We start from the raw sequence: 25,441 nt of genomic DNA on the forward strand, positions 1-25,441 counted from the left end.
TCCTAGTTTAAAATTTCTCCCAATTATTCCTCTTCCAATTATTCTATCGTGTCGCATTATTTTTCTACGAATTTTCATTATAATTTATTACAATTCGTTCTCGCGATTACTTAATTAGACATCGATTGAACGAATGAAAACAAACGAACGAAGATAAATTATATATTTCTCGAAAATAAAAATAAAAAAAAAAGAATACATAATTCACGTCCAGCTTATTCATTCCACAAAAACATTTACGTTTCGATTTTCGAACGAATCGCTCGTCCCGAAATCCTTTCATCCGGTCAATTTTCGCGGAAGCGACAGCTCGAAAAGTTTCCTCTCCAAGTATCCGATCCTCGAAGGGAGGGGGTTAATTAATTCGCATAAATTTCGCGTGTGTCCCGGCTGCGAAGGGGGGACGCGAGGATTCGGCGATGGCGGCGAACTTCGATGCCTTTGAAGTTTTCCCCGATATCGTGGGAGCGGTTGCGAGTTGCAGTGCAGGAATTTTCTCCTGGCCGTGCGTTTTATCGACGATCGTGGTCCGACTCGTGGAGGCCCGGAGAATCCACCGTCCGCGGCAGAGGGCCATTCTCCACGGGGAAAGAGAGCACGTGGAGGGAGTGCGGAGGACAGAAGCGTATCGAGGGAACACACAACGATTCTTAAACTCGTTCGTGCGGAACAGATATCCCGAAATCAGCCTCGTTACGAGATATATGTACACACACACACACATACACAAGGAAAGAGAAAGAGAGAGAGAGAGAGAGGAAGACAAAGTGATTCGCGCGAGCACATGCAAAATGAAGGATTGGAAAGAATGAAAAAAAAAAGAAAAAAGGAGCGAAGAGAAGAGCGAGAGAGAGGTGGAGGCAATCGATACGCAGAGTTTTCTCAATGAGATTGGAAAGGAACTATTTTATTTCCGGTCGCTAGCACTCGGTCTTTTCACGATAAACTACCAAGTACGCTCGTCCTTTTCCTTCGAAGAAGGAAAAAAGGAGTGGAAAATGAGAGAAGAGAGAGAGAGAGAGAGAGAGAGGGGCTCTTTTTCGAGAGCAAGCCGTTCCGTATGCAAAAGATAGAACGTGCGCCGCAATCTGAACGAAATCTCGAAACGCAATTTCCTGAACGGCCGACCGAGCGTCGCGCATCGGCCTCTGTCCGCTCTCTCTCTCTCTCTCTCTCTCTCTCGCCGATCGAACCATCCATCTTCGAACTATGAACGCGACTTTAATCACGCATCCATGCATCCCGCCGACCACCGCTTTCCGCCACCGGCGTTGTTTCTCTTTCCGTACCGCGTCACAGCCGATCCTATCTCCGCGCGTTATCTCTCGGCTCCATCCGCGTTACATAATGACTAGCAAGTACCGATTCCAATGTAGCACGGGTATCGAACGTTGTAGCACTCCGAAGCGAGATTAGTCTCTCGAGACAGCTGTGCAATTTGCCACTCGTAAGTCTGAAATCGATATCTCGTCTCTCTCTCTCTCTCTCTCTCTCTCTCTTTCTCTGTCTCTCTGTCTCTCTCTCTCTCTCTCTCTTCGACGTCGACGTCGAATCAACGTCGATCGTTTAAGATGGTCGAATTAGATCGAGATGATACGATCGAGGCGAGCGCGATTCCTCTCCTCCGTCTTATCAAAGTTCATCGACCCGATGTTGTTTCAGTCTGCGAGCCGGCTGGCCGGCTTTAAACGGCAGCGAGAGGAGCAGCGTGAGATGGTTCATTGAACCAGATCGGTTAATGTGGGTCGTCGTAATTCTAGACCGGGTCTATTTTACCCGGTTCAAGCTGTCCATCAGATAATTCTGATGAGGCTATTGTTCGGTCAGAGAGAAGATTTCATTCGTTACGTAATATTAAGCTATTCCAACGGATTTCGCTGGATATTCGCATCGAGAGGAACGATCTATTCTCGTCTAATTGCTCTTTGCTCGGTCTTCCCCGGGATGGACGGATAGATGGATGGATCAACGACCCTTTGATAATAAACTCGACGACATTTCCCTCTCTCCCTCTCTCTCTCTCTCTCTCTCTCTCTCTTCTTCAATAAGAGTCTTTTCGTCTTCTTGATTGCAGGTGAAGGTAATGCTGAAGGTGTCGCCGGGGGAAGGTGGAAGTTTCTTCAACGCCGATAAGAGAAAGAAACAGGTGACGTTGGTGGATCCCACGGCCGGCCAATCTTCTTCGGCGGACGATCGCAGGCCGACCGTGGCGGCACCGAAGATGTTCGCCTTCGACGCGATATTCACCGAGGAGGATTCCCAGGTAAACTCGATCCTTCGTCGAGTCTTCGAAATAATTCGAAATCGGCGATCTTTATCATCTCCTCCTTCCTTCCTTCCTTCCTTCCTTCCAGTTTCTCGAGCGAAACGTAGGAACGTTAGGAAACGATAGAGACGAGAAGATCTCGTCTCCGCCGCTGGAGGAGGATCGTTGAGGAAGAGGGAAGGAGCTAGGATAAATAGCGGAAGACGAGGCGGCGAGATCTTGGCCGAGAGGAACTCGAGGAGAGAGAAGGGTAGAAAAGAAATCGAAACGTTGAAAACGTCTACGTGCTCCGCGTTCATCCTAGAGACGCGCGAGACGTCCCTGCCGGGCGCATAACTAAACTAATTTCCCGACCTCTAAACTCTCCATCTCTCGACAGGAAAATCCAACCTCTCCCCCTTCTAACCCGCGGACCCTCAGGCGAGCGTTGCTCCTTGCTTCTTCCCTCCTCCTCCATCACCAGCAGAAGAGCACCTCGATTCGTGATTATTTTCGAATTCCCCCGACTGTCCTTCGCCCTTCCACCTCGCGATTATTCTCCCTCGACGAGAGAGAGAGAGAGAGAGGGAACGATATCATCATCAGCATATCGTCGAACGAAGAGAATTCCGCCAATCGTAGTAGTCGTCATCAAGCGTTTTCAACGTTTCTTCGTCCATCTCTCTCCACTTTCAGAATCCATAGGATAGGATAAGCGGAAGAACATCATCGATCGATCCCCATCGATTTTCCAAGACAAGAAAGTATCTAATATATCTTTTGCCCACCGTTTACCACCGGCGAATTTTATTGGCGTGGCATTGATGAACGACATCGCGAGTGTCATCGGGGAATGCATCGGCACCGTTATAATATCGCGGGATGCATATATGTATATACGTATACACACGCACATGTATACGCGCACCGAGATATTTCGATGCTCTCCGGGGACATTATCGAGCGTCGGATTCAAATGAACCCGGAGCTACTCGGTTTTCCCTGCTCTACCCGCTCGCCAACTCTCTCTCTCTCTCTCTCTCTACGTTTTGGTTCCTCTCCACGCCGCCCTCTCTATCCCAGCCAGTCCTCTCCAGGGACTAGCCCTTCGTTCCCCGCCGCTGGCGCGTTCCTCTGGCCCTTTGACGCGCCCCCTCTCCGATCCTCCCCCTACACACGCTGTTTAGAAGAACGATGCAAAGCGATCGATCGATTCGATCAAATGTCGTCCGCTTTTGACCGCGACGATTGTCATCCAAAGTCACAATGGGCCGCCTCTCCTCTCCTTTTCCACCCTTTTTCCTCGCATCTATCGGCCTCGTTCCTCTTCCAAACTTGCAAGTCGAATTGCGGGGGAGGGAACTCGCGGAGAGAATACGTCCTGGGGGAGGACGGTCCGTTTTCGTTCTTTTCGACGACCGCCCGTCAAACGCAGACACCCACCTCTCCTCGCCTCGTGAATATTTTAGAGCCGATCCCGGGCCGAAAGTGGTCCGTCTTTAACCAGTCTCGCCTCTCCGATTTTTTCCCGCCAACTTGACTTTTTCATTTTCTATTGATTTGAACGGAGGGGGATGGAATGATCGGGATGGATGCTAGTTTTTGTTAAAGTTCGTCACGCGTAACAAATATCCTCCCTTGCGTTGTTTTCGCGAGGAGAGAATTCTCTACGAGAATTCGTCCATTCGTCGTCTGCGATTAAGAAATCTCGATCGAAAGTTTCGAATAAGCAGCGCGAGGAGCGCGCGTTCCTCGCTCAACAGAAGGCTCTCGAGGAGCATCCTTACGATGCTCGACTCGAATTTTTCTCTCTCCGCATCTCGTCGAGACGAGTTCGATTCGTGGCCGATCGATCGGATTTCCGGCGTTGTGAAATTACACCACGCGGGAAATGTAATTCCCGTGGACCGATAATCTTCGAGCAACGGATACCTTTGCCGATCCGAGTCCGCAAATACGCGAACCGCGAACAGCCGACCGCTATGCGGAGACGCGTCCCAATATGACGCGCAAACAGACCGCGCCAGTTTGATTATGGGTCAGTCGTAAATTACCATGGTGGATGGAAGCCGATCGATCGTTTAACGCCGCCCGCCCGTTAGAACTTGATATCTCGTCGAATAATTATTCGCAACAACTTTCGTCCGACGATATTAGTTTCGCGAACGCGTCTCGAGTCGAAACATCGTTTCCGACGAAGAGGAAGGCGAAGAAGAAGAAAGAAAAATGGTGGAAGAAAAATGGTCGGAGAAAAGTTGGCGGATATCGCGACGAGAGGAGAGGAGAAAAAGCGCGTTTCCTCGGGATCGATCGAGTCGTCGATAAATTCGTAATATCGGTGGCTGTCAGGGCCATTCATCGTAGCGAGTCGCCGCCATTACGTAAGAATAGACACGTACGGGTTGCCAGGGAGGATAGTTTCGCTCTCTAAGTTTATTTCCGCGCGGAGGAGGGAAAAAACTCGTGGTGGAGAAAGGAGCCGGTTTCCGAGGAAAGTGTCTTTGAAGTTCCAATTTGTTCGACGCTTCCTCCTCCCTCCTTCCGTACGTCGTTACGCGGACGCGCTTGGATGGTGTCGTTTACGGTGGCGGCAATTTGCCAAGCATAATACTTGCCGCTTCCGAATTTCGTTACGTTTTACGCACGAAGCATTCGAAGGGATATAAAATTTCATCGTCCCCCTTCCGTGAAATTAACGTTAAGGGAATCGCAGTTTTCGCGAGACAAAGCGCGCACGAAATCTCGAGAACGAGGAGAATAATCTTCGAGCCGTGCGAGACGATTCTCGACCGCTCTCGTTGGAAGAAAGAAAGGGTGTCGATCTCAGGCGACGACGGTGGAAAAGGGCGCGAAGTGTCCTCGGTCACGGTGGATCCTCGCCTCGGTGTGCAAATGAAACGCGGGCCAAATTAATTGAACATCCATCTCAATTACGGTGGCCCGGTAGATGAATACGAGATCTTATACGCGTGTGTTATACCGCGTGTATCGCCGCCGGCCAACGACAATTCCATCCCAGCGAACGAGCTCGCCAGCTCACAATGCATCCTGCACGGAATAATTCACCGGGGCCATTATGGTCGGTCCAGGACAAGGGCTTTATTATTGACTTACGACTAATAGTCACGCTGTGGATTACGCGCCCGCGTGTACGCGCCTGCGTGCTACCCCTTCATCTCCATTCTCTCCCTCGTTTTCACTTTCCCCGTATCGCGGGAGAGAGAAAGAGAGAGAGAGAGCAGAGGCAGTTCCCCTTTCTCTCGCGACGTAGCGTGGCTTCGATCTATCGCTCATTTCCCAGCGAATGCTAATCGAACGGAGGCCGCAAATTCACGCTGCGTGCCTTCTTGTTCTCCTCTCTCCTCTCCTCTCCTCTCCTCTCGGATTTCCAGCTGTCCGACCGACGGATCGAGCTCGGCCGGGACGTCTTCCTCCCCCCCCCCCCCTCGGTCCGTGGCAGACGGGATTAGCCGTATCGACGCCGGGATTCTTATTAAATCGAAGCAAGTCCGAAACCCCCGAGCGATTCTTATTAAGACGAAAGAATCCGTCGATACCTTTACCTCCGCTCCGCTCTAATTTGCCGCCCGGTTTCGATTATGGAGATTACCGAAAAATTATGCTCGACCCCTCCTCTTCCTCTCCGCTCGCCGCGAGATTAAAGCACGGAGGAGGGGGGAGGGGATCGTTCGCGGTTGAATCGTTCTCTCGGAGATGGGTCCTCCTTCGTGTCTTTTCTCTCCCTCTCTCTCCCTCTCTCTCTCTCTCGCTCTTTTTTATCCCCGTTTCGACGAGGATAAACGCAGTTGAGATTAGCAGAGGGAGGTAACGCGAATTTTTTTTTTTAACCAAAATGTGCTCACGTACGGTCACGTACGTATTACGTGGTATTATTTTCGCTTACGAGGAACGCAACACTTCGCCAACATTCGTTTCGGTTTAAAAACGGTTCGACGAGCCCCAATAAATTCGGGCCACGCGCTTTCCCTCGCCTAATCCGCTTTTTCTATTTTCCCTCCCCCCCTCCCCTCCCTTTCTCTCTCTCTCTCTCTCTCTCTCTCTCTCTTTTTTTTTTTACACGGTTGATCGATCCACAAAGCAAACGCATCCCCCCTCCCGTTCCTCTTCATCAAAATTCGTTGGCCGCGTCACAGTCAGGCTTGCCATTATTTTCCTAGAATACTAACAACACCGGGCAGCATTTATCCATCGATCGATTCGTTGCCTGCCGTGAACCGAAAACGCGGCCTAGTAGTAGCCTCCTCCCCCCCCTCCCCCTCCTTGCAATCGATGCGGGCATCGCGGGATCGCGCGTCGCAGAAGAACAGCGGCCACCCCTCGACGATCGTCCAGATCCGAGTAAGCAGCGACCGAATAGGGGGTCGATAGCCGCGTCTAACCGGCAAGTGGAGCCATGCTAATCTGTAAACCAATCATACGGGCTCGTGGAACGGATCCACCCCCAATTGGCCGCCTCATCCGCATTCCTTGTTCTGCCTTCGCCTCTGCTGTCCGACCGGATCTTCTCGCATCCATCCCCGCTTCCCCATCCCGGGCGCGCCGCATTTCCATATTACAGTAAGATTAATTCGGGCCACGAGCACCGGAGACGGGGGCTCGGTTCAAACCCCGGTGATGAAGTTTGGCAGGTGTCCGACACGCGTCAACCCTTCCAAAAGCGAGACGTCACTCTCGCCGAACGGAGATCGTGCGTTCAGCCCGGTCAGTGCAACGTGCCTCCCGATTCCCTCCTTCTCCGGATCGTTAGAGAGAACTCGCGGGGAGGGGAGGGTCGAAAGAGGAAATAAAAGCAATTTCCTCCCCTCCTCTCCCCGGTATTTAGCCGGTATCCGGCGCGATTTTTTTTTCCAAACAGCGCCGAGACGAGAAACACTTTTAATTATTTTTAACAACCGCCGCGTTTCAAGCGTTTCGGGAAATTCGTCGGGGATAAAAAAAAAAAAAAAAAAAAAAAAAGGAACGCAGGTCGAGCGAGGCCGGAAAGGGGGGGGGGGAGGCGGGAACGAAACGCGGATAGGGTTACTAACGATTTCGATTTTGCATCGGTCAAACCGAGCGTTGGATTTCCCTTCGTCCCCCCGCCCCTCCTTCCTCCGATGCTTTTTTGATCCGACCAGTCACCGGCGATGTGGCGGTGACTAGGGTGGCCCGGTTGCCGGTGGTTCCTGGTGGAAGGTGGAAGCGAGGAGGGCTCGTTCTCGTTCCCCAGGCGCCAATGACGCCAATCTCCCGTGTAAATCGCGACATATTTCACCGAGCTCCCGCTCCATCTCTCCATCCCTTCTCGCGCCCACCCTTCTCCGGCCGTTTTCCCGCTTTGACAACCTCGTGAACGCTCTCTTACCGCGATACTTGAAGTAAAAAATCGGATAAAAAGTTCTCCTCGCCCCCCTCCCAACTGTTATCCCTGTTACGGCGGAGGGTTAGCCGCTCCCCGTCGAACTCGTGGGGAGAGATTCGCGTCAACGTCGACGCGAGTTCGAAAGCTTTCGAGCCAGAATCTCTCGTTCGAGGGGATCGATGAGATGGCTAAGATGGATAAGGTTTCGATCGTTTGGGGAACATTCCGCTCGTCGAATGTCGTCGAGTCGGTATCGATATCGATATCGAAATTTATTTATAAGCGGTGAACGAAAACCGGATGTCACGGGGGATGCAATTTTTGGAATTATCGACTCGTGAACGGGCGCTCGTAGACACGCGGTTGGACGGGGAGCGAAAACCACCATCTCCCTCGGCTCTGTTTGTTTTTGATACGGTTTTCATCGAACGTGGCTGGTTCACGCGCCAGCTGCGTCTACACGCGAATGGTAAACCGCCTACTTTTCTCGCAACGATGTAGATAATGGTCTCGACTCGGTGTGTCGGCCTCGTAAAATCGGCCAAGTGTCAACCGGCCGCGTATACGACTCGCCTACGCCGCGCTCGTAATTTCTCGCTCGTAGCTTTTCGTGCTTGAAAATTGTCTAAATTCTAGAGGAAGAAGAAAAAAATGTATGTCGGCGACATTTCGACCCTTCGTCCATATATTTTTTTTACCCGATCCTTCGTTAACATCGTTAATGAAAGTCGATAAACGCGAGAGGTGTTTTCCTTTTTCCCGTCATTATTTAAATTACCCGTTCTCGTATTCGGCTCGTGTTACGGTATATCGTAATCGACAAACATGATTTTCGTAACGTTCGCGCAATTAACCGATAGCAAATTGGACCGAGGGATGTTATTCTAAATAACATATTGTTGACAGATACATCGCACGCTGATAATTCAAATTCAACGTGATTTTCCACGAGGCGAATTAACTTCATCAACGTCTATCCCAATAACCGATTTGACAAAGTTCATCTCCCATGAATCATGAACCCGTTCACGCTCCGTGTAAACATATTCATTCCTCTCTAATTAGCGGAATTTTACCCCGGATACCGACGTTTAATCTCCGCTCCCTCCCTCCCTCCCTCCCTCCGAATAAACGGAAATTCGTTTATTTCGAGAAGAAACTTGCGAACGAATCCGCGAGAACCGCCCCAGGTTTAAGAAAATGGAAGAGCGGTCGCGACACCACCTGTTCCCTCCTCCACACAGGCGTCGAGGCATCTGGAAACTTGCGAATTAAGAGATTCGTGGAGAAAAGGGGAGGGAGAGATAGAGAGAGGGGTCATTCGATTATTTCCACCCATTAAAAGCCTCCCCCAACATCCAATCGCGAACGCCACTCCTCTCCCGTTTCCAACCACCTTCTTTTCCAACTTTCTTACACGAGTTTTACATTTCGCTGGCAAGAGAGGAGGGGTGGTGGACGGGAAGGGTGAAAGGGAAGAGATAGGAAGGGAGAGGAGGAGCGTAACTCTGCAAGTTCCTCCAAGACCAAGAAGAAGCTTATCTTGGGCCACGAGCATCGACAACCTTCTCTCTCTCTCCTCCCATTTCTTGTCGGTATCATTGGTATTCCACGCAGTGGCGCCAATATTGCGTTACCGGAACGCGTCCTGCAAGTGGAATCTTGGGCTACGAGTCAGGCCACGATGACACCGTCTCTTGTAAGTCACACCGCAGAGATCCCACCCTACTCTGCCTCTCTGCCTTTTAATTTACACTCGCCGAAATTAATGTCGAAGCCATCCCATACCCTTAACGCTCGTAATAGAGACGGTTGGATTTCGGTCTCTTGGCGCTCGATTCTTTTCTTTTTCTCGATCGTTCCTAGCGCTCTCTTTTTCGCAAAAGCGTTCTTTTTCAAAGGAAGGAAAGGAAGGAAGAGGGGAATTCTTGTCGAGAAGTCTTGTCGGTAACAAATTTCACTTCGTTTTCTTAAGCGTTCCCGTCGGATAGACGGTGAGCTCCTCTTTTCTTTTCCCTCGGTCGGGACATCTCCATGGTAATTTTCTTCCTTTTTTTCTTCTTCTTTTTTTTTTTTTCCGGCGTGTCTGAAATCGCGAAAAACGATTCACACGGTTTGAAAATTACTCTCCCTTGAAAAAAAAAAAAGAGAGAGAAGAAGAAACCGAGAGGTTTTAAGAAGCTTTACTTCACGTAGTAATTGTACGCGCGAGATAGAATTTTTTTTCTTTCCTCGTATCGTGATTTTTCAAATTCAACCGACGCGATAAATTTGCCTCGCTGCTCGCGTTTACTCACGGAAAGATCGAATCGTTTGAAGCAACGGCGAAAGAGAAAGAGAGGTAAAAAAAAAAAAAAAAAAAAAAAAAAAAAAGATTAAAATTCGACGAAGCATTATAAACGACGAGGAACGGTCGCCGAGGGGATGTTTTCCGCGCGGTGAAACGACGAGCCAACCCCTTTCGTTTCCTCTCAATTCCGAGCGGGATCGCGGAATCAAGTGTTTGAGATTATGACGGAGGCTTCGGTCACGTATTTCATTAACCGTGATGCTGTCGGTTCCGGGGCGCGCAAGGGGGAGGAAAAGAGAGAGAGAGAGAGAGAGTGGTGGCGAATCTCTCGAGGGTGCAGGTAGCCGCGAAATATGTTTGCTTTGCGTTACATCCCCCTGGGATGATCCCGTTATAATTATGAATGTCCTTGTTGTCCCGCGGATCTCTTCTTCGCCTCTTTCTCCTCCCCCTCCCCCTTTAATCTCGTCGAGGGTATTCTCGACGCGCGTTTTCATCGCTTTTTTCAGACGCGGAGTGGATCAATCATCGGTGGCGGATCGGTTTCGCTTTCGAAATCCATATCCCCATATCTATATATAACTGGAAGATTCGACGAAACGGGCAAAGACAAATTGGAATTACTGTGTCGGGGGAAGAGGGGGGAGAAGACCGGACTCCTTATTTCCGTTTCCTTTAAAGCGGAAAGGCAGGGAGGAGGGAAAAAACGCAGCCCGAAGGGTTTCCAAATCGCTCGCTTCTCGCGGTTGTGTCCCTGGAAAACTGTCTCTATCCTCTCCCCTCCTCCCTGCCTCCTCCTCTCTCTCTCTCTCTCTCTGTCTTTTTTCTTCACTCCTCGAAACTCACCACAAGCTTTCATCTCCCCCTTTTCCATCTCGAGATTCATCCGATTCTCGTCCGCGAAGATTTCAATCTTGTTTGGTCGAGGTATCGACACGTTCTCATCTTCCTCTCGATATTCCCGAGCAACCTGCTCCCCTTTCCTGCTCCCTTTCTCCCTCTTACACAGCCGCGAAACGTTTGAAGAGAGAGGAGGAGAATGGTCGATGTCTATATATCGATCGGTCAGGCTGCGAATCGAGTGCAGGCTCGAAGGAAATTCCCGCTCGCTTCCGCAGGAAATTCGCGGAACGAGGGACCCCTTCGCGCCCCTCTTCCCCATCCCTTCTCTCTTCTTCTGTTTCTCCTTTCTTTTTTTCCCTTCTCTCCCTCTCCCTCCAAAAATTCGTCTATTATAATTCGTCGTGGATGCATCTCTTTAACTAAGCGAGAAAGTGTCTGGCGAAAGACAAAGGAAAGGAAAGGGGTGAAATTCGACCGTTGCCGCGGTGTTCTTCTATATTTCTGGAAAAGACTTTTCCAGTCTATGAATATATTAAAAGCAAACAAAGCGGAGCGCGCGGCTCCTCTCGTAATCTCTCTCCCGCACCAAAGGACGCAGCAACGCTCGTCCCGTTTATTAAACCGTCCCGCAAACGCTTTCTTAAGTACTTTAAGTTAAGCTTCGTCGTTACCCTCGAAAGTCCTGGCTGGTGTCTCGTCTTCTCCCCTCCCCCTGTCACGATGAGGGAACAATTAAAATCGCGTCCATCGTCGTCCAAAGCGCCTCGGTTGTCGTCGTGTATTAAACAGCTTAACCCGAGGGCTAACTTTGGACGATCAAATTAGATATCAATATCATCGCCACGCTTCGTTTTCACAAATTTTCAACGTACCCACGTCTTCCCCTCTCTCCCTCGTAGTAAAGTTCTCTTTATTTTTTTTTTTTTTTTTTTTTCTTTACAGACCGAGATCTGCTCGAGCGCACTGACGGACGTGATCCACGCGGTCATCAACGGAACGGACGGCTGCCTGTTCTGCTTCGGGCACGCGGGATTAGGTGAGTGTTCACGATTTCTAACGAGATCGTTCCCCGTTCCCAACGTCTTGAAAAGGGTAAAAAAAAACGGGTTAAACATTTTTCATCGTCCTATCCCAAAGGATGACAACGTCTTCTCGCCGCCTTATTTCCCGTCCTCGTCCATTGTTCGACAAAGTTCGACGTCCTCGTAGACAAACCGTCTATTGTCTCGTCCCTCGTCCAGAGCATGGAAACAATTACATAAAATACTATCCCCGTTTTTCTCCTTCGTGCCATCCTGTTACAAGAAAAAGAAAAAAATTTCATTTACTTTCGCAAAAATTCTTCTCACCCAGTATTTTCATCGTAATTTCTCTCTGATTCTTGGAACGATGAAATCGCCACGCTATCGACCAACTTGATTGTTAACATGATAATATTAAAAAAAAAAAAAAAAAACTAATAAAAGTTCGATAATAGGCGAATACAGATAGCGGTAAGCGCGAAAAAGGTTGATAAAAACTTGGCGGAATAAAGTTTGCCTTTTTCGTAATTACGCGTGCACCATGCAAGAATACCAAATCCGATCTACTGAATTTTCAATATCTCTCTTCCGAGTAACTCGGACGAGTCTTCTCCTCGTGTCTCTCGAGCGGGGAATTAGCAATTCACAGGCGCGACGTAGATTCTTTATTTACACGTATCCCGGGGTTGCGTCCATTTTCTCGAGCTAAGCAGTTCGCCGCTCGTCGTCGTTTTCATCCCTCTCCCCTCCAAAGAGCGAGCACACCGTCTCGCCGTCCGAGACGCGCTCGCGAGTTGTTTTACATTTTAAGTAGTGATATCGAGTTTGCATGCAAATGCATGATTATGCGAGGAAACCGAGGGGAAGGAAGGTTTTCTCGGGTCGGTGGAAGAAGAGGCGAGAGCCGCGAGGCGGGAAAACGAGCGGAGGGGGAGGAGGAGAAAAGGCGGAGTCGAAAGGAAACGAGATAATGTATGCTACTGGGACACGAGCTTTCTTGCTTCCCTCTCTTTCTACTTTTCTACCCCTGCTGCCGCTATCCTCGCTCCGCTAGCCACCCTCCTCCTCCACCCATCCTCCACCTTTCGAATCTTAACGCATACCGGAGATTATCTTCGCCTCGTCTCGCTGTACTTTCAGCGGAAATAACTTGCGCGCTGACGGATTTATGGGAAGCAGCGCGGAGAGGCCGTTTAAACCTCGCCGCCATGTTCTTTCCGCGCCGCGTGCATATACATCGCAACGTGGCCATCGCAACGAATAGACCCTTCACGAATATTCCTGAATATTTTCTTCTCCTTTTTCTTTCTTTCTTTTTTTCCTTTTCAAACGTCAATTGTAGTAGTATCATCCTCTCGAAGGGGAGGGACTCGGGTTCGGCCCTGTCTTTCGACGAAGTTCGTTATCGTGGAATAAGAAATTCGATCGAGCGATATCCGCCGCGAGGGAAAATCAATAAAGCGAAAGATGCGTATTCGGGAGAGAGGAAGGAGCGATGGAGGAGAGATAAGAGGGTCTGGAAGAAGGAGGGCGAAGATAAAGAAACGGCGAAGAGAAGAAAGGCGTGGAAGGAAGCCGGACGAACTTTCATCCCCTCGCGCCTCCGTTGAAGATACTCGAGGCAAGTCTGCGAGCAAACTGCTTTTGATCATCGCTAGGACAACGCGCCTCTTCTCTCCCTTTCTCTTTCCGTCTGTGTGTCACTTCTCTTCCCCTCTCTTCGCTCCTCCTCCTTTCTTTGTAGCTCCCCTAACTCTTTACCTTGCCGCTTCCTGCTGCTTTGACACGGAGAGGGGGCAGGGTGAAACGCAGGAACAAAAGAAGAGGGAAGGTAGAAGAGAGGTCCGTGAGATGATGCGCGTGGATCGCGTGGACAGTCTTAAAGTTACGCTACTTCCTCTAATTTCTTCTTCTTCCAGCTGTTGTGCACGCGTCTTCGTCGACTCTTCTCTCGTTGCGAGAGGATGGATAGATAAGCGAGAGAAAAAAAGAAAAAAGAAAGAGAAAGGAGGAAGGAACAACTAGGGAAAGGACTACGGGTGGCGGAGCACCGTGAAAGCTACGTGATTTGTCGTATGGAAAATTCTAAAGGGAAGGACGAGGAGGCGCTCCCTGTATGACAGCCAGACAATACGCCCTTTTGTACTTTGTAACGCGGTGCTAATTACTCCGCATCAGGCACAGCCCTTAAGGTACACGCTGTCGAACCCTTTCACCGCGAGAAACCACCGAGAAAGCAGATTAACCAACAAAACGAGAAGAGAGCCGGCGAAGAACGCCACGAGTCTGCGAACGCCCGCCCCTTTGACATGCAAATACTCGCGATAATTATACCGGGAAACGATGATTCGCGCTATGTTTTTGCCGCGGTTGCGGCCCGATTCACCTCGGCCCGGGCTACTAATTCTTTCAGCCAACCGCTTTCTCCTTTCCGCTCGTGGAAAAATCCTTCCCTCCTCAAGGATCAACCTCTCTCGCTGTCAACTCTCTTTCTTCTCTTTCATTGAAATTCCCAATTACGTTCGATTCGTTTCTCGACATTCGTTCGAACGATCTTCCCACAACGGATGGACGAAGCAACGTGGTCTTTTTGACCAATTCGCATAACCGAACGAAAATAAAGATTCATCGATTCCTTTCTCGAGAGAGGAATTCTAATCGATGGGTGCAACTCGAGTTGCGAGTTTCGCGCTGCAAATTTCTCTCTCAAGTGTAAGTTCTTGCGTAATTTTCCCGCGATATTTCTATTTTTTTTTTTTTTTTTTTTTACGTAGATCTGTATTCGTCGAACATAAAGAAAATATTACGATCGATTCGTATTACTGTGTTACTTGTTGTAAAATGGCGCTGTAATCTCTGCTTTAGGGAGGATAATCGAGGGGGTTAATCCGGGTAACATGGCTGAATCTGACCGGAAAGTTGATTCGACGAATGGCCAGGGCGAAAGGATCGAGGAGGAGGGCCGCGTCCGCCCTCTTCCTCTTCTTCTTCTTCCCGGTTTCTAATTAAATAACAACATAATTCAACGTCTTACGTTAAACAATTAAATAACGTTTAAGATTCAGCGACGGCTGCCGGTACTTTCCCATTATTTCGCCGTTCCAGCCAGCCAACGTGAGAATCCACCCCTCGAATTCTTACGCCTTTCGCTTTCAATTCCTCCCTCCACTTCCTTCCTCTCCCTCCCCGTCACTTTCTCCTCTCCCTCCCCCCTTCTCCTTCTCCTTCCTTTTCTTTCTTTTTCTTCTTCTTCTTCTTCTTTTTCTTCTTCTCTTTTTTTTTTCGGCCGAACTCTCTCGCCGCTCCCCGCTATTGTTTTATGATTTTAATAAGACTCTTTTCGTTTCCCTATCGGCAATACGCCTTCTCCTCTCTTGCCTCGCCAAGTCGCCGCCTTTTCCCGCCGTTGAATTCCAAAGTTTCACCCTTGCGGGCGAAGAATGCTATTCTAACGGGGTGTATTCTTCGGGAACGATATTGTAGATATATATATCGAGAAAAAAAAGCGGAAGGAAACTTTAGGCAGAATCGAATATCGGTTAAGGTTGAGTTAAGCGATTGCTAACCCGTTGTTCATGCTCGAGATGCGGATTTTTTCGTATAGAAATAGACTTTCAGAAATAGATGAAAGTGACGTACACGAATAGACGATTCTGGTGGATTATATCGAAATATGAAAAAGGGATTAGAGAAAACGGAATCGAATTAAGTAGCAACGTCACGATCGAACAATTTTTAGGGGAAAAACTCAAATTGATCAGAATCGAATATCGATTAACGTTAATTAAACATTGCGATGCAGATTGATCGATGACTCGTGTCAGCAATGAGACAGATTCTTTCCAATTTCTTAAATTCGCGAGCAGAAACAGCGAGACAATGTTCGAGCCCCGTTTATTATCCGTCCGTTTCCGTTTCATTGGAAAATCGCGGACTTGTAATGGTAACCGAATTAATCGGGTCCAATCTGTCCGCCGCTATAAATTAGATCCTCGTCACGCATCGTGATTATGATGGAGCGTGTTCACTCGTTATTTTCCCCACGGCGTGAACCGGTAAATAGTAAACAAATTAATTGTCGCCGGCCGACAACCACAAATCAGGCGTCGCGATTTGTTGCGTCGATCTGCACCGATTACTTCTACCGTGTACACCGTGTATATACATATATACCCGGCGGATTTTCAAAGGGCAACCGTGCGAATCGATTTCGCGGTGGCGAAAAGCGAGGGAAATCAATCGCGCGTTGGAATCCGCGATTTAATCGTGGCGGAAGGTTGACTTCCGGTTGAACGTTGGAAAATGGAAAAAGCGAGTTCACGATTCGTTCTTCGATCGAAAATAAAAATCGTGGATCGCGAAATCGAAGCGCAGAAATGTTATCACGCGTCGGCAACGTCGATGAAGCGTTACAACGTAATTCGATGCGGAATTTAAAAAAAAAAGAAAAATGAAATAGCCATTTCGATCCTTTTCTTATCGTCGATCGAAAATCGATATCCAGGAACAACTCTTCGATTTTTCATATCGTGTTATCTTATCTTAAACTGTGATAAAAATCGGATCGGATAAATTATCGACGATCTTCGAGATGTCTCAGAAATGATGTAGTATCACAGCCGCTTTATCTTTCCACAGGATTTCCTCTTCGACGTCGAACAGGATAAAAATCGAAACGATCGAAATCGTTGGCCATCCATTCCAGGATGGGACGAACGGTATTACAGTCGGTTTTTCTTTTCGCAGGGAAGTCTCACACGATGCTGGGCACGCCGGAAGCGGGCCACACTCTGGGAGCGATCCCCTGCGCGATCGCCTGGCTGTTTCGAGGAATATCCGAGCAGAGACAAAGGACGGGAGCCAGATTCAGCGTCAGGGTCAGTTGCGTGGAATTAACCACCGGTCAACAGCAGCTCAGGGATCTTCTCGCGGCTCACGCTAACGGTGAGTAAACACGAGATTCGGATCGTATGGAACTGCACAAATCCTGTACAAATCTTGAAAGGGTAACGAGGATGGAGGGCAAAGAGCAAACATGCGCTCCAACGTGTCGGTAAGAAACGGTCGAGAAGCCGAAAAACGTAGCCGAATTACTTTTCGCCGAAAATTGAGAAAGGATGTTTCGGTTTAAAACGGATTTATTCGCAATCTTCGAGGCGACGTGCAAGTTTTCTCGTTTCCTCGATCGCGATAGTGATTCTCGTGGCGTGGTCGAAGAAACTTGAGTCGTAAGAAACACTTGTTTCCCGAGCACATTGGTCCCCCTTTTAACGGAACCTTCCCTTTCCACGATTCGCTCTCGCCTCTATAAAAGGATCGTCCTAGGGATCTACGATACGCACGATATAGGCACAGAAGGGGGTTGAAAGTTTCCTTCGAGATAGGATTGAATTCGCCGCGATTAATTCGATGCTTGGAACAATGCGGGCGAGTACAATCGTTTCGGATTAATTCGGCGGCGAGTGTGCACAACGAGGAGAGTTGTCCTACCGGCTACGTCGCTCGTGGATGCTTGCTTTCCAAAAATCGAATCCGGACAGATTTACGTCGCGTTACGAATCGTGATCGAATTCGTCTTCTCTTCGAACTATTCTATTCATTCGAGATTTAATTTTCCATCGTCGAAGAATTACATTTTTTTCGAGCAAAAAATCCTTCTTTTACAAACTTTTAATAAAAAAAGAAGGAAAGGAAAGGGAGGAATTAAAATCCCTTTGGAATATAAATCCGAGGAACAACAAGATCGAGAAGCGAATTTGTCATTCTGGGAAGCATCGTCGAGGTAAATTGCATCGATAAAAACAGGAGTGGAGGCACGGTTTTAAATGCCTCGGCGACCGGATGGGAGAGAAATTACATCCGAAAATCGCGTATTCCATTTGCTCGATACTCTAATCCCATCGACTGTTGTGTCTTTCGATCGGTAAGAATGGACCGTATAATAATCATCCGAGGGGATGAGGAGGTATTGGTCGAACGTCTGTAAGAATGCAATCGTTGCCTTCCATTTCTTCTTCCTCTTTTTCTTCTTCCTTTTTAACTTTCTCTCGTTCCGGCCGTCCGTAAAAGATTCCGCGGAGTATAATATGCAGGAAACGGGACGAGAATCGTGGCGGTCGTCGTTTGGTCTCGTCTTCACGGACCACCTCGTCCACTCGTTGGTCCGTAAAATTGAAGGGTAAGATTATTTCTTATCCCCCTTCCTCTTCGTCTTTTCTTCTCCTCCTCGTCCTGTTTGTTTCCTACCTTCGTGGAAGAATTGCGGGGAACAACTCGAAGGACTAATAAGAAACCGAAGAGGTGGGGCCTCCTCCGCTGCGGTGCACTTATGGGAACTCTCCAAGTCGGGGAGCGAGCTCTCCAAACGATCTTTGAAAATTAATCTTCGAGGTCCATTTCTCTCGTCTCCTCTCGATCTCGTTTCGACTATCGTTCGTCTCTCGAAAAATCGGAAACGAGACGAGCGTTTCGTACGAAAAGTAATCCATTCGCGGAATCGTACGCCTGGAACTCGGCTACAACTCGGCTATCGGAGATTTTACATCGTTGCGCTCTTCTCTAGTCGTTGTCGAGGACCGTTATCGAGGTTATCGTAGGAACGGGGCGGCGTGGGTGGTCGTGGGTTAGGATCGAATTTAAAAATTAAAAAGGTCACGCGCTGGTACCGTGCATTAAGAAACAATTCGCGGCGCGTACAATGTAACCGCCGTTAGTTATCGCGATCGTGTCTTGAAGGAGGATAAATGCGAAAGGGTCAGCAATCTCAAAGGGTTTAGAATCGTAGTAAATTTCGCAGCTGACATTAACGTAGAAGTCGCGTGCCACGTTTGGAACGTGGCGTATTGAACTGCTGTGTCGAACCCAGGCTTCCTTCGGTAACGTTGCCACGTACACGAACTATACAAACTGTTACCAATTAATTTCTTTTTTTCTTCTCTCTCTCTCTCTCTCTCTCATTTCTTTGGAAAGGGAACGTTCCTTTAATACACCGAAAATCGAGAAACGTTCTCGCCAACAGCCTCCATCCAACTTCCTTTCCTCCATTCGAAACGAGCATTCGACGAAGAATGGAATAAATTTCAAGGGGCGAAATTTCCTCGACGAGTCTCCTCGAAAAGTACGGACACGTACACGCGAACGCTACATTCCTCGAGCGCCAAGTTTCACTTTTGATCCCAGTTTTCGAAAGGAACTGTGCGCGGCGCGTGTTCCGGGTCTTAACGAGACAGATTCTTTCCGCTTTCCCCGAAACGCTAACTAATTAAGACGCGATACAATTAATTTTCCAGCTTATTAAATAATTAACTCGTATCTCGAGGTCTGCGCCTTGCCTGCAGAAACGTTCGAAACCTTCTCCTTCTCCTCCTCTCCTTTCAGACTTTCCCGTTTGTGTCTCTCCCTCGCCGTTTGCCGAGAAACACCGAAAACCAACCCGACCCCCATCCCTTCTCTCGATCACCCTCCCACCAACTTGGGCTTTTCTACCCGGCAACTCGATAATCCCGGCTCCGGTAATTATTTAAAGTTTTCGACGGGACCCAGAGCGGAACACAGGACCAGAAGCGGAATACCTTTCGTCTTTGCGGTAATTTACTTTTGTTTCTTTCCACCCTCGCTCCACTTTACTCCAACCTTTACTTCCGCTCCATTTTCGATGGATTTCTATCTCCGCCTCTCGATTCATTCGCCACCTTTCTCCTTCGCTCTCTTTCTCCGAAAAGAGCGATCTAACCTCGAGATCTCTTCTTTTAAGCGACCGTGTGCGTTTCCACGAAGAGGAGGGAGGCAAGAGAAATATTTTTCCCGGGATATTTTTCGAGGCGAGCGCATTTACGCGGTGGCCCCGTAATAATTTCCATCGTGACTCGCTCCACGCTTATTGTTTTATACTTGTACGCGCGTAAAGCGGATAAGAAGGAAGATAAGGTCGGAGGAGGAAATAATGGAGAGGACGGACGTCGTCGTGCACCGTCACGCTGGAGCGCGTTGCTTTTAACGTGACGCGCGTAAGGAGTGGCGGACGCGCCTTCTTTCCTTCCTTTTTCCCGTTTGCTTCGCTCCGCCGAAATTTGTATTATTTGCCCGAGAATTTTCAAGTTGCGTATTTCGCAAATGCGTTGGAAATATATCGATAATAATTCGGATCGCGCCAATTATTTGTTGATATCCATTTTGTTTGCCGGCCGACCGAAACGATCGAGTTAAACAACCTCGAAACAACCGCGTGTTTGCGTTTTCGATACACGGCAGAAAGTATATTGGACCGCGGCGGGGAGGGTGTAACCGATGGCGCATCTGCGGTCGGAAACGTTCTATGCCTCCTCCATTTGTGTCAACAATTTGTGTCTGAATCGAAGAGAAGTCGAGGTCCGCGAATATGCAGCGTGTATGAAATAAGAATTCGCTCGATCTTTTTTTAATACGCGAATAAAAGTAATCGAAACAAGGTTGTAATGTCAATTACAAATTGTCAAAAATGTAACAAATATGAGACAGGATATTGGATTCGATTAATCGGATTATTATTGTCCCGTTGCAGAGAATATAATCGGAATCGTAATTCTGTTAATCAGACTTTCGACGTTTTATCCGACAGTTTTATCAAGAATGATTAAAATAAAGTTTGACACGATAGATATTCCATCGAATTTTTCATACCAACGAACTATTCGATTGATTTTCATAACTCGATAAAATAATATCGTTCGTACGATTTAACGGTTATTTTCATTTATCAAGCGGCTTGGATTCGCGCTCGGCTTGTTCGAAAACCTCGTTCGACGGGTTAATTAGATCCGCGTGGATGTGGATAAGATGTTATCGCCCCCTCCCCCGTCGCGCATCCCCTAATTTTCCACGTCGAGAGAGATTCGTGGATTCATCAATTGTCAACGGTAATATTTGTCATAAAGTTTCCCTCCCTCCTCGAGACGAATCGTTTACGGGTAACTTTTACGACGAGGGGGAGGATGTCTAGTAGCGTGCGGTTGGCAATTAAAGAAAAGCATGGCCGCCGTCGTAGCGGGTCGCTCTCTGGGCAAATGGTAGAACGGCTCCAGAAATTGGAGATCGTTCCGTTAACGACAGCTTTCCTCACTTCGTCACTTGAAAGTTTAATGAGGCGAGGTCCCCGCCCGGTCTTTTCCAAAAGGTAAACTGTTGGTTTATACGCCGGTAATAATTTTTCGTAGCGCCGTAACCGGCTCGATCTAATCTCCCGACCCACCTCCTCCTTTCCTTTTCAATTTCTCTCCAACGCGGAACGTTTCTCCGCGTGTAAGAAATTTTAGAATATCGAGGCGAAAGTCGCGAGTCGAATTAAATTTAATTGGCCCCTCCTCTTCCCCGCTTAGCAATTAGAAGATTGGATTTTTTTCACGTCCGGGATTCAATTAGTAGATTATATTTAGAGTTATTCAGTTTTCAGAACGATTTCTCGTCTCGTGCCTTTGACTCGAGCCCGTTTGCTTCTCCGAAAGGGTTTTATATCCCGTTGTTACTCAACACGGTTCCGCAACACTTGATTGGATGTAATCCAATCCGGCGCGAATGCTCGTGCTTTCTTTGAGTCCAGCTACGTGCTCATCGCGTTCTATCTTCTCTATCATCTTGGAGGACGGAGGAAGGTAGGAAGGATATTTATTAAGTTAGAAGGAGGTGGGCAGAGATGGGAGAAAAATGGAATTAGAAAAAGCTGGAATAAAAGCGAATGGAACGAGCTATACGAAATATCGTGGCGAGCTATTCGAAAGCGCTACCACAACTAACGAAAACAGAGCGGGAAGATCTTATGAAAGAATAACACGTCGAGTTAATTGTAACGATCATTCCCTGGATTAGCGGGGAACGAAGGACGGTTGCAGCGAGGTCGATCTTCTCTATTCTCTCGCGCATTCTCGCCTTTTCGCGAGATTTCATTCGACGCGGTTCGCCCCCGAAAATTCTCGAACAAAGAGGGTGGAGGGGAGAAATTCGATTCGAAGAAAAACTCGCGGAAGCATCGAGAGGAATAAGTCGGCGAGTATTAAATTAAAGGGATTTCGAATTAAAAGTAGCGGACAATTTATCCCCGACCGTATAAATAAAAGTGAACGGCTAAACGAGCATTCCCGTGCTTATTACGGCGAGAAATGATTTATAGAAAACTTTCTCTCTTTCCCTTCCTCCTCTCTTCTTTCCCCCCCTTTGCTCGGGAAAAATACGGGAAACGCGCGCGTCTCCCTACGGATCCTCGAGTTATGGCCAAGACGGGACCGACTTTCACGACAGACGAATATTCACAGCCGCTTATTACGAGCTTTTCCTTCCCTCCGGCCTCTCTCCGCGACCTACGACCTACCTTCCCCCTTCGCGTCGTGTCGCTACCTGAAACGGCCCCTCCCCGCGAGACCGAGGAGAGAGAGAGAGAGAGAGAGAGAGAGAGGAGAACGCGGTGGTCTTCGCAGTTATTTCGGCAAACGTGTACGACCGCGCAAACCACGTTTTCCATCGTCTCCCCGCTGTTTCCACTTTAATACCCGGATCCGGCTATTCGTTGATTCTCTTTCCTTCCCATTCCCTCTTCGCCATTCCTCCGAGCCGTTTTTGGATGAACGAATGAAAATGCGTTCGACGAATTAAAAAAGGAACGCCGAATTATCGAAGAGACGAAAGCTTCCTTTTGATTTTTTGACGATGATGCGTATAGAGAAAAATAGCGTCTTTAGACGAGTCTATTCGACCAACCCCTCCGGATAGAGTCCTCCATTTGTAGGTCTGTAATAAACTTTCACACCCGGGTAAAGAGCGAGTAAAGCGGTAAAACGAAGTTTCGAGGCGTTTGGGAAAAACGGTCATTCGAAATGGCGGAAACAGATTTCTTCTTCGCTGCCCTCCGACAGATTCACCCCTCGAGGGGCTCGATCGGTGGTCGAGATGGTATTCGAACCGCGTCGAAAAACGATTTATCCGGCATCCCTCGGTCGAGCGATGAGAGAGAGAGCAAGGCCGTGTAGTTTCCCAGTGTTTCCTCGCGGAAGATCGCCGTTTTATTTCCACGGGTATAGGTGTATAGGCTAGGCGCGCCCTACCTCCCCCTTACGTCGTTGCGAACCACCGTCACGCGGGCCAGATGCCGACAATATTACTTTCTCCTGTCCCTTTTATGGATATTGCCACGCCTCTGCCGCATTAATACGTCCGAGCGAGCATGCACCTCTTCTCCTCTCGTTGTTTTCTTCCTTTCGTTAGGCTTTCTCGTTATTCCCTTTTCTAATGAAACCGGATTTCCTTTGATCAGTTGCACGTAAAATTATGAAATTTGAATATTTATCCCGTCCTCTCGCTTTTACGGTTTTAATTTTACGGTCCAAGGATTTTTTTCTTTTTCTCTTTCTTTTTCTTCTTCGTCGAGGAAATTCGGTTTATAGAAATCTGGCGTAATTTCCAGGGAAAGAGGAAAGAGGAGAGTCGTAAAAAAGTAAAGTAGATAGACAAGGGAGGATATCGTTGGATACCGAACGGGATAACGAGAAGCTACTATGATTCGCCCTTGCTTTTCTTTCTTTTTTTTTTTTTTTTTTTACGACACCAGAAACGAGTCGGCGAGGTAGTAAAACCTTAATTGGATATTCAACGAGGAGGTTATTCAAGATTATCACCGCGAGCCGATACTCCTTATCTGTCCTATCTCTATTCCTTCGTTTCGAGCGCAACCACAGGGATCGCGAAATTCGTCTAATCCATTCGAGATTCTCTTGCTCGACGGAGGAAGAAAGGATGGCAGACTTTTTTTACGATCTCCGTGGAATCGATAGACACATAATAACGATCGTTGTCTCTCGATTCCGTTCCTTCTCTCCTTTCCTTCCCTCCAACGTTTCGCATCGAAAGCTGTTTCTAACACGGTTGGCAATATGTCACCGTTGAGATACTGTACATAAAACACGCCCCGGTTTACGAGCCGATCAGATGGCGCGCGTGTTATTACGAAAACTTCCGAAACCCTTGTCAAACGCACAAGCGTAAAATTTCTCCCGAGTGTTATAAATTCCTCCGTCGATCTTCCGCCATCGAGATCACCGCCGAGCTATCTCGAGTTCATCGTCGATCTATCGGATGGGGATTTTTCATTTCTCGGATGACGTCCACGGTCGGATAGCGTACTTTTCGAGAAATTCGTGACAACGGGAAGGAGGACGGACGGGGCGCATAATATATCCAAGACCAAGACGACGAGGCTGTAACAGAGCTTTCACGATGATCACTATTTACGGATTGTTGTTTCTTCGCATTACGTTGATTATTCGCGCAGAGACTCGCAGTTCGTTCGACCATACTTCAGCGCGCACACCGTGATAGCTGGCCATCGATAGTTATCCGTAGATATCTCGGACGTTTCTCTCGACGTCATCTTATCGAAGATATCCATGAAACGGTTATTCCGTGAAACGGTCGACGATACGAAAGGATGACAGGATCTCTTGCTGCACGGAAGGTAAGTATTTCTAGATTTAAGTAAACTGTTGAAAAAAGACGATTCGGAATGGCGTTCGAAAGACGACAATTGGAACAGGTAAGTATGACGGGTAAGTATTTCGAGAATAATTATAAGAATTTGACGTGGTTTCCAAGAATTTCGAAAATTCCAGGAATTTGACGTCATTTCCAAGAATTTTCTCAAAACAAACAATGAAAAAATGTAAATAAACAAACCAATGTTTGCAAACAAAGAAAAATTTTGAAACCGGGACCGAAAATTTTTGTAAATAAACATTGAAAATGTAAATAAACAAAGAAAAAAATGTAAATAAACAAACCTTTGTTTACAAACAAAGGTTACATTTTGTAAACACACTTTAAAAATGTAAAAATTTTTGTGAATTCCAAGAATTTGACGTGGTTTCCAAGAATTTCGAAAATTCCAGGAATTTGACGTCATTTCCAAGAATTTTCTCAAAACAAACAATGAAAAAATGTAAATAAACAAACCAATGTTTGCAAACAAAGAAAAATTTTGAAATCGGCACCGAAAATTTTTAAAAATCTTCGAAAATTTTTGTAAATAAACATTGAAAATATAAATAAACAAAGAAAAAATGTAAATAAACAAACCTTTGTTTACAAACAAAGGTTACATTTTGTAAACACACTTTGAAAATGTAAAAATTTTTGTGAATTCCAAGAATTTGACGTCGTTTCCAAGAATTTCGAAAATTCCAGGAATTTGACGTCATTTCCAAGAAATTTCTCAAAACAAACAATGAAAAAATGTAAACAAACAAACCAATGTTTGCAAACAAAGAAAAATTTTGAAACCGGGACCGAAAATTTTTAAAAATCTTCCGAAAATTTTTGTAAATAAACACTGAAAATGTAAATAAACAAAGAAAAAAATGTAAATAAACAAACCTTTGTTTACAAACAAAGGTTACATTTTGTAAACACACTTTGAAAATGTAAAAATTTTTGTGAATTCCAAGAATTTGACGTCGTTTCTAAGAATTTCGAAAATTCCAGGAATTTGACGTCATTTCCAAGAATTTTCTCAAAACAAACAATGAAAAAATGTAAATAAACAAACCAATGTTTGCAAACAAAGAAAAATTTTGAAACCGGGATCGAAAATTTTTAAAAATCTTCGAAAATTTTTGTAAATAAACATTGAAAATGTAAATAAACAAAGAAAAAAATGTAAATAT

The 25,441-nt window shown here is 47.2% G+C and overlaps 1 protein-coding gene across 1 annotated transcript in view; it reads left to right on the forward strand.

The window, feature by feature from the left end:
* LOC100863339 (uncharacterized) overlaps positions 1-25,441 on the forward strand; it is a 247,090-nt gene that overhangs the window by 213,139 nt on the left and 8,510 nt on the right. The window contains 3 exon segments of the mRNA XM_086903552.1: positions 2,075-2,263; positions 11,683-11,776; positions 16,509-16,706. Of these exon segments, the coding sequence (XP_086759678.1) occupies positions 2,075-2,263; positions 11,683-11,776; positions 16,509-16,706 (481 nt within the window).

The sequence above is a fragment of the Apis florea genome, unplaced genomic scaffold (assembly GCF_048593485.1).
Source record: "Apis florea isolate Af1SG1 unplaced genomic scaffold, ASM4859348v1 contig_2293_pilon, whole genome shotgun sequence".
Classification (NCBI taxonomy): domain Eukaryota; kingdom Metazoa; phylum Arthropoda; class Insecta; order Hymenoptera; family Apidae; genus Apis; species Apis florea.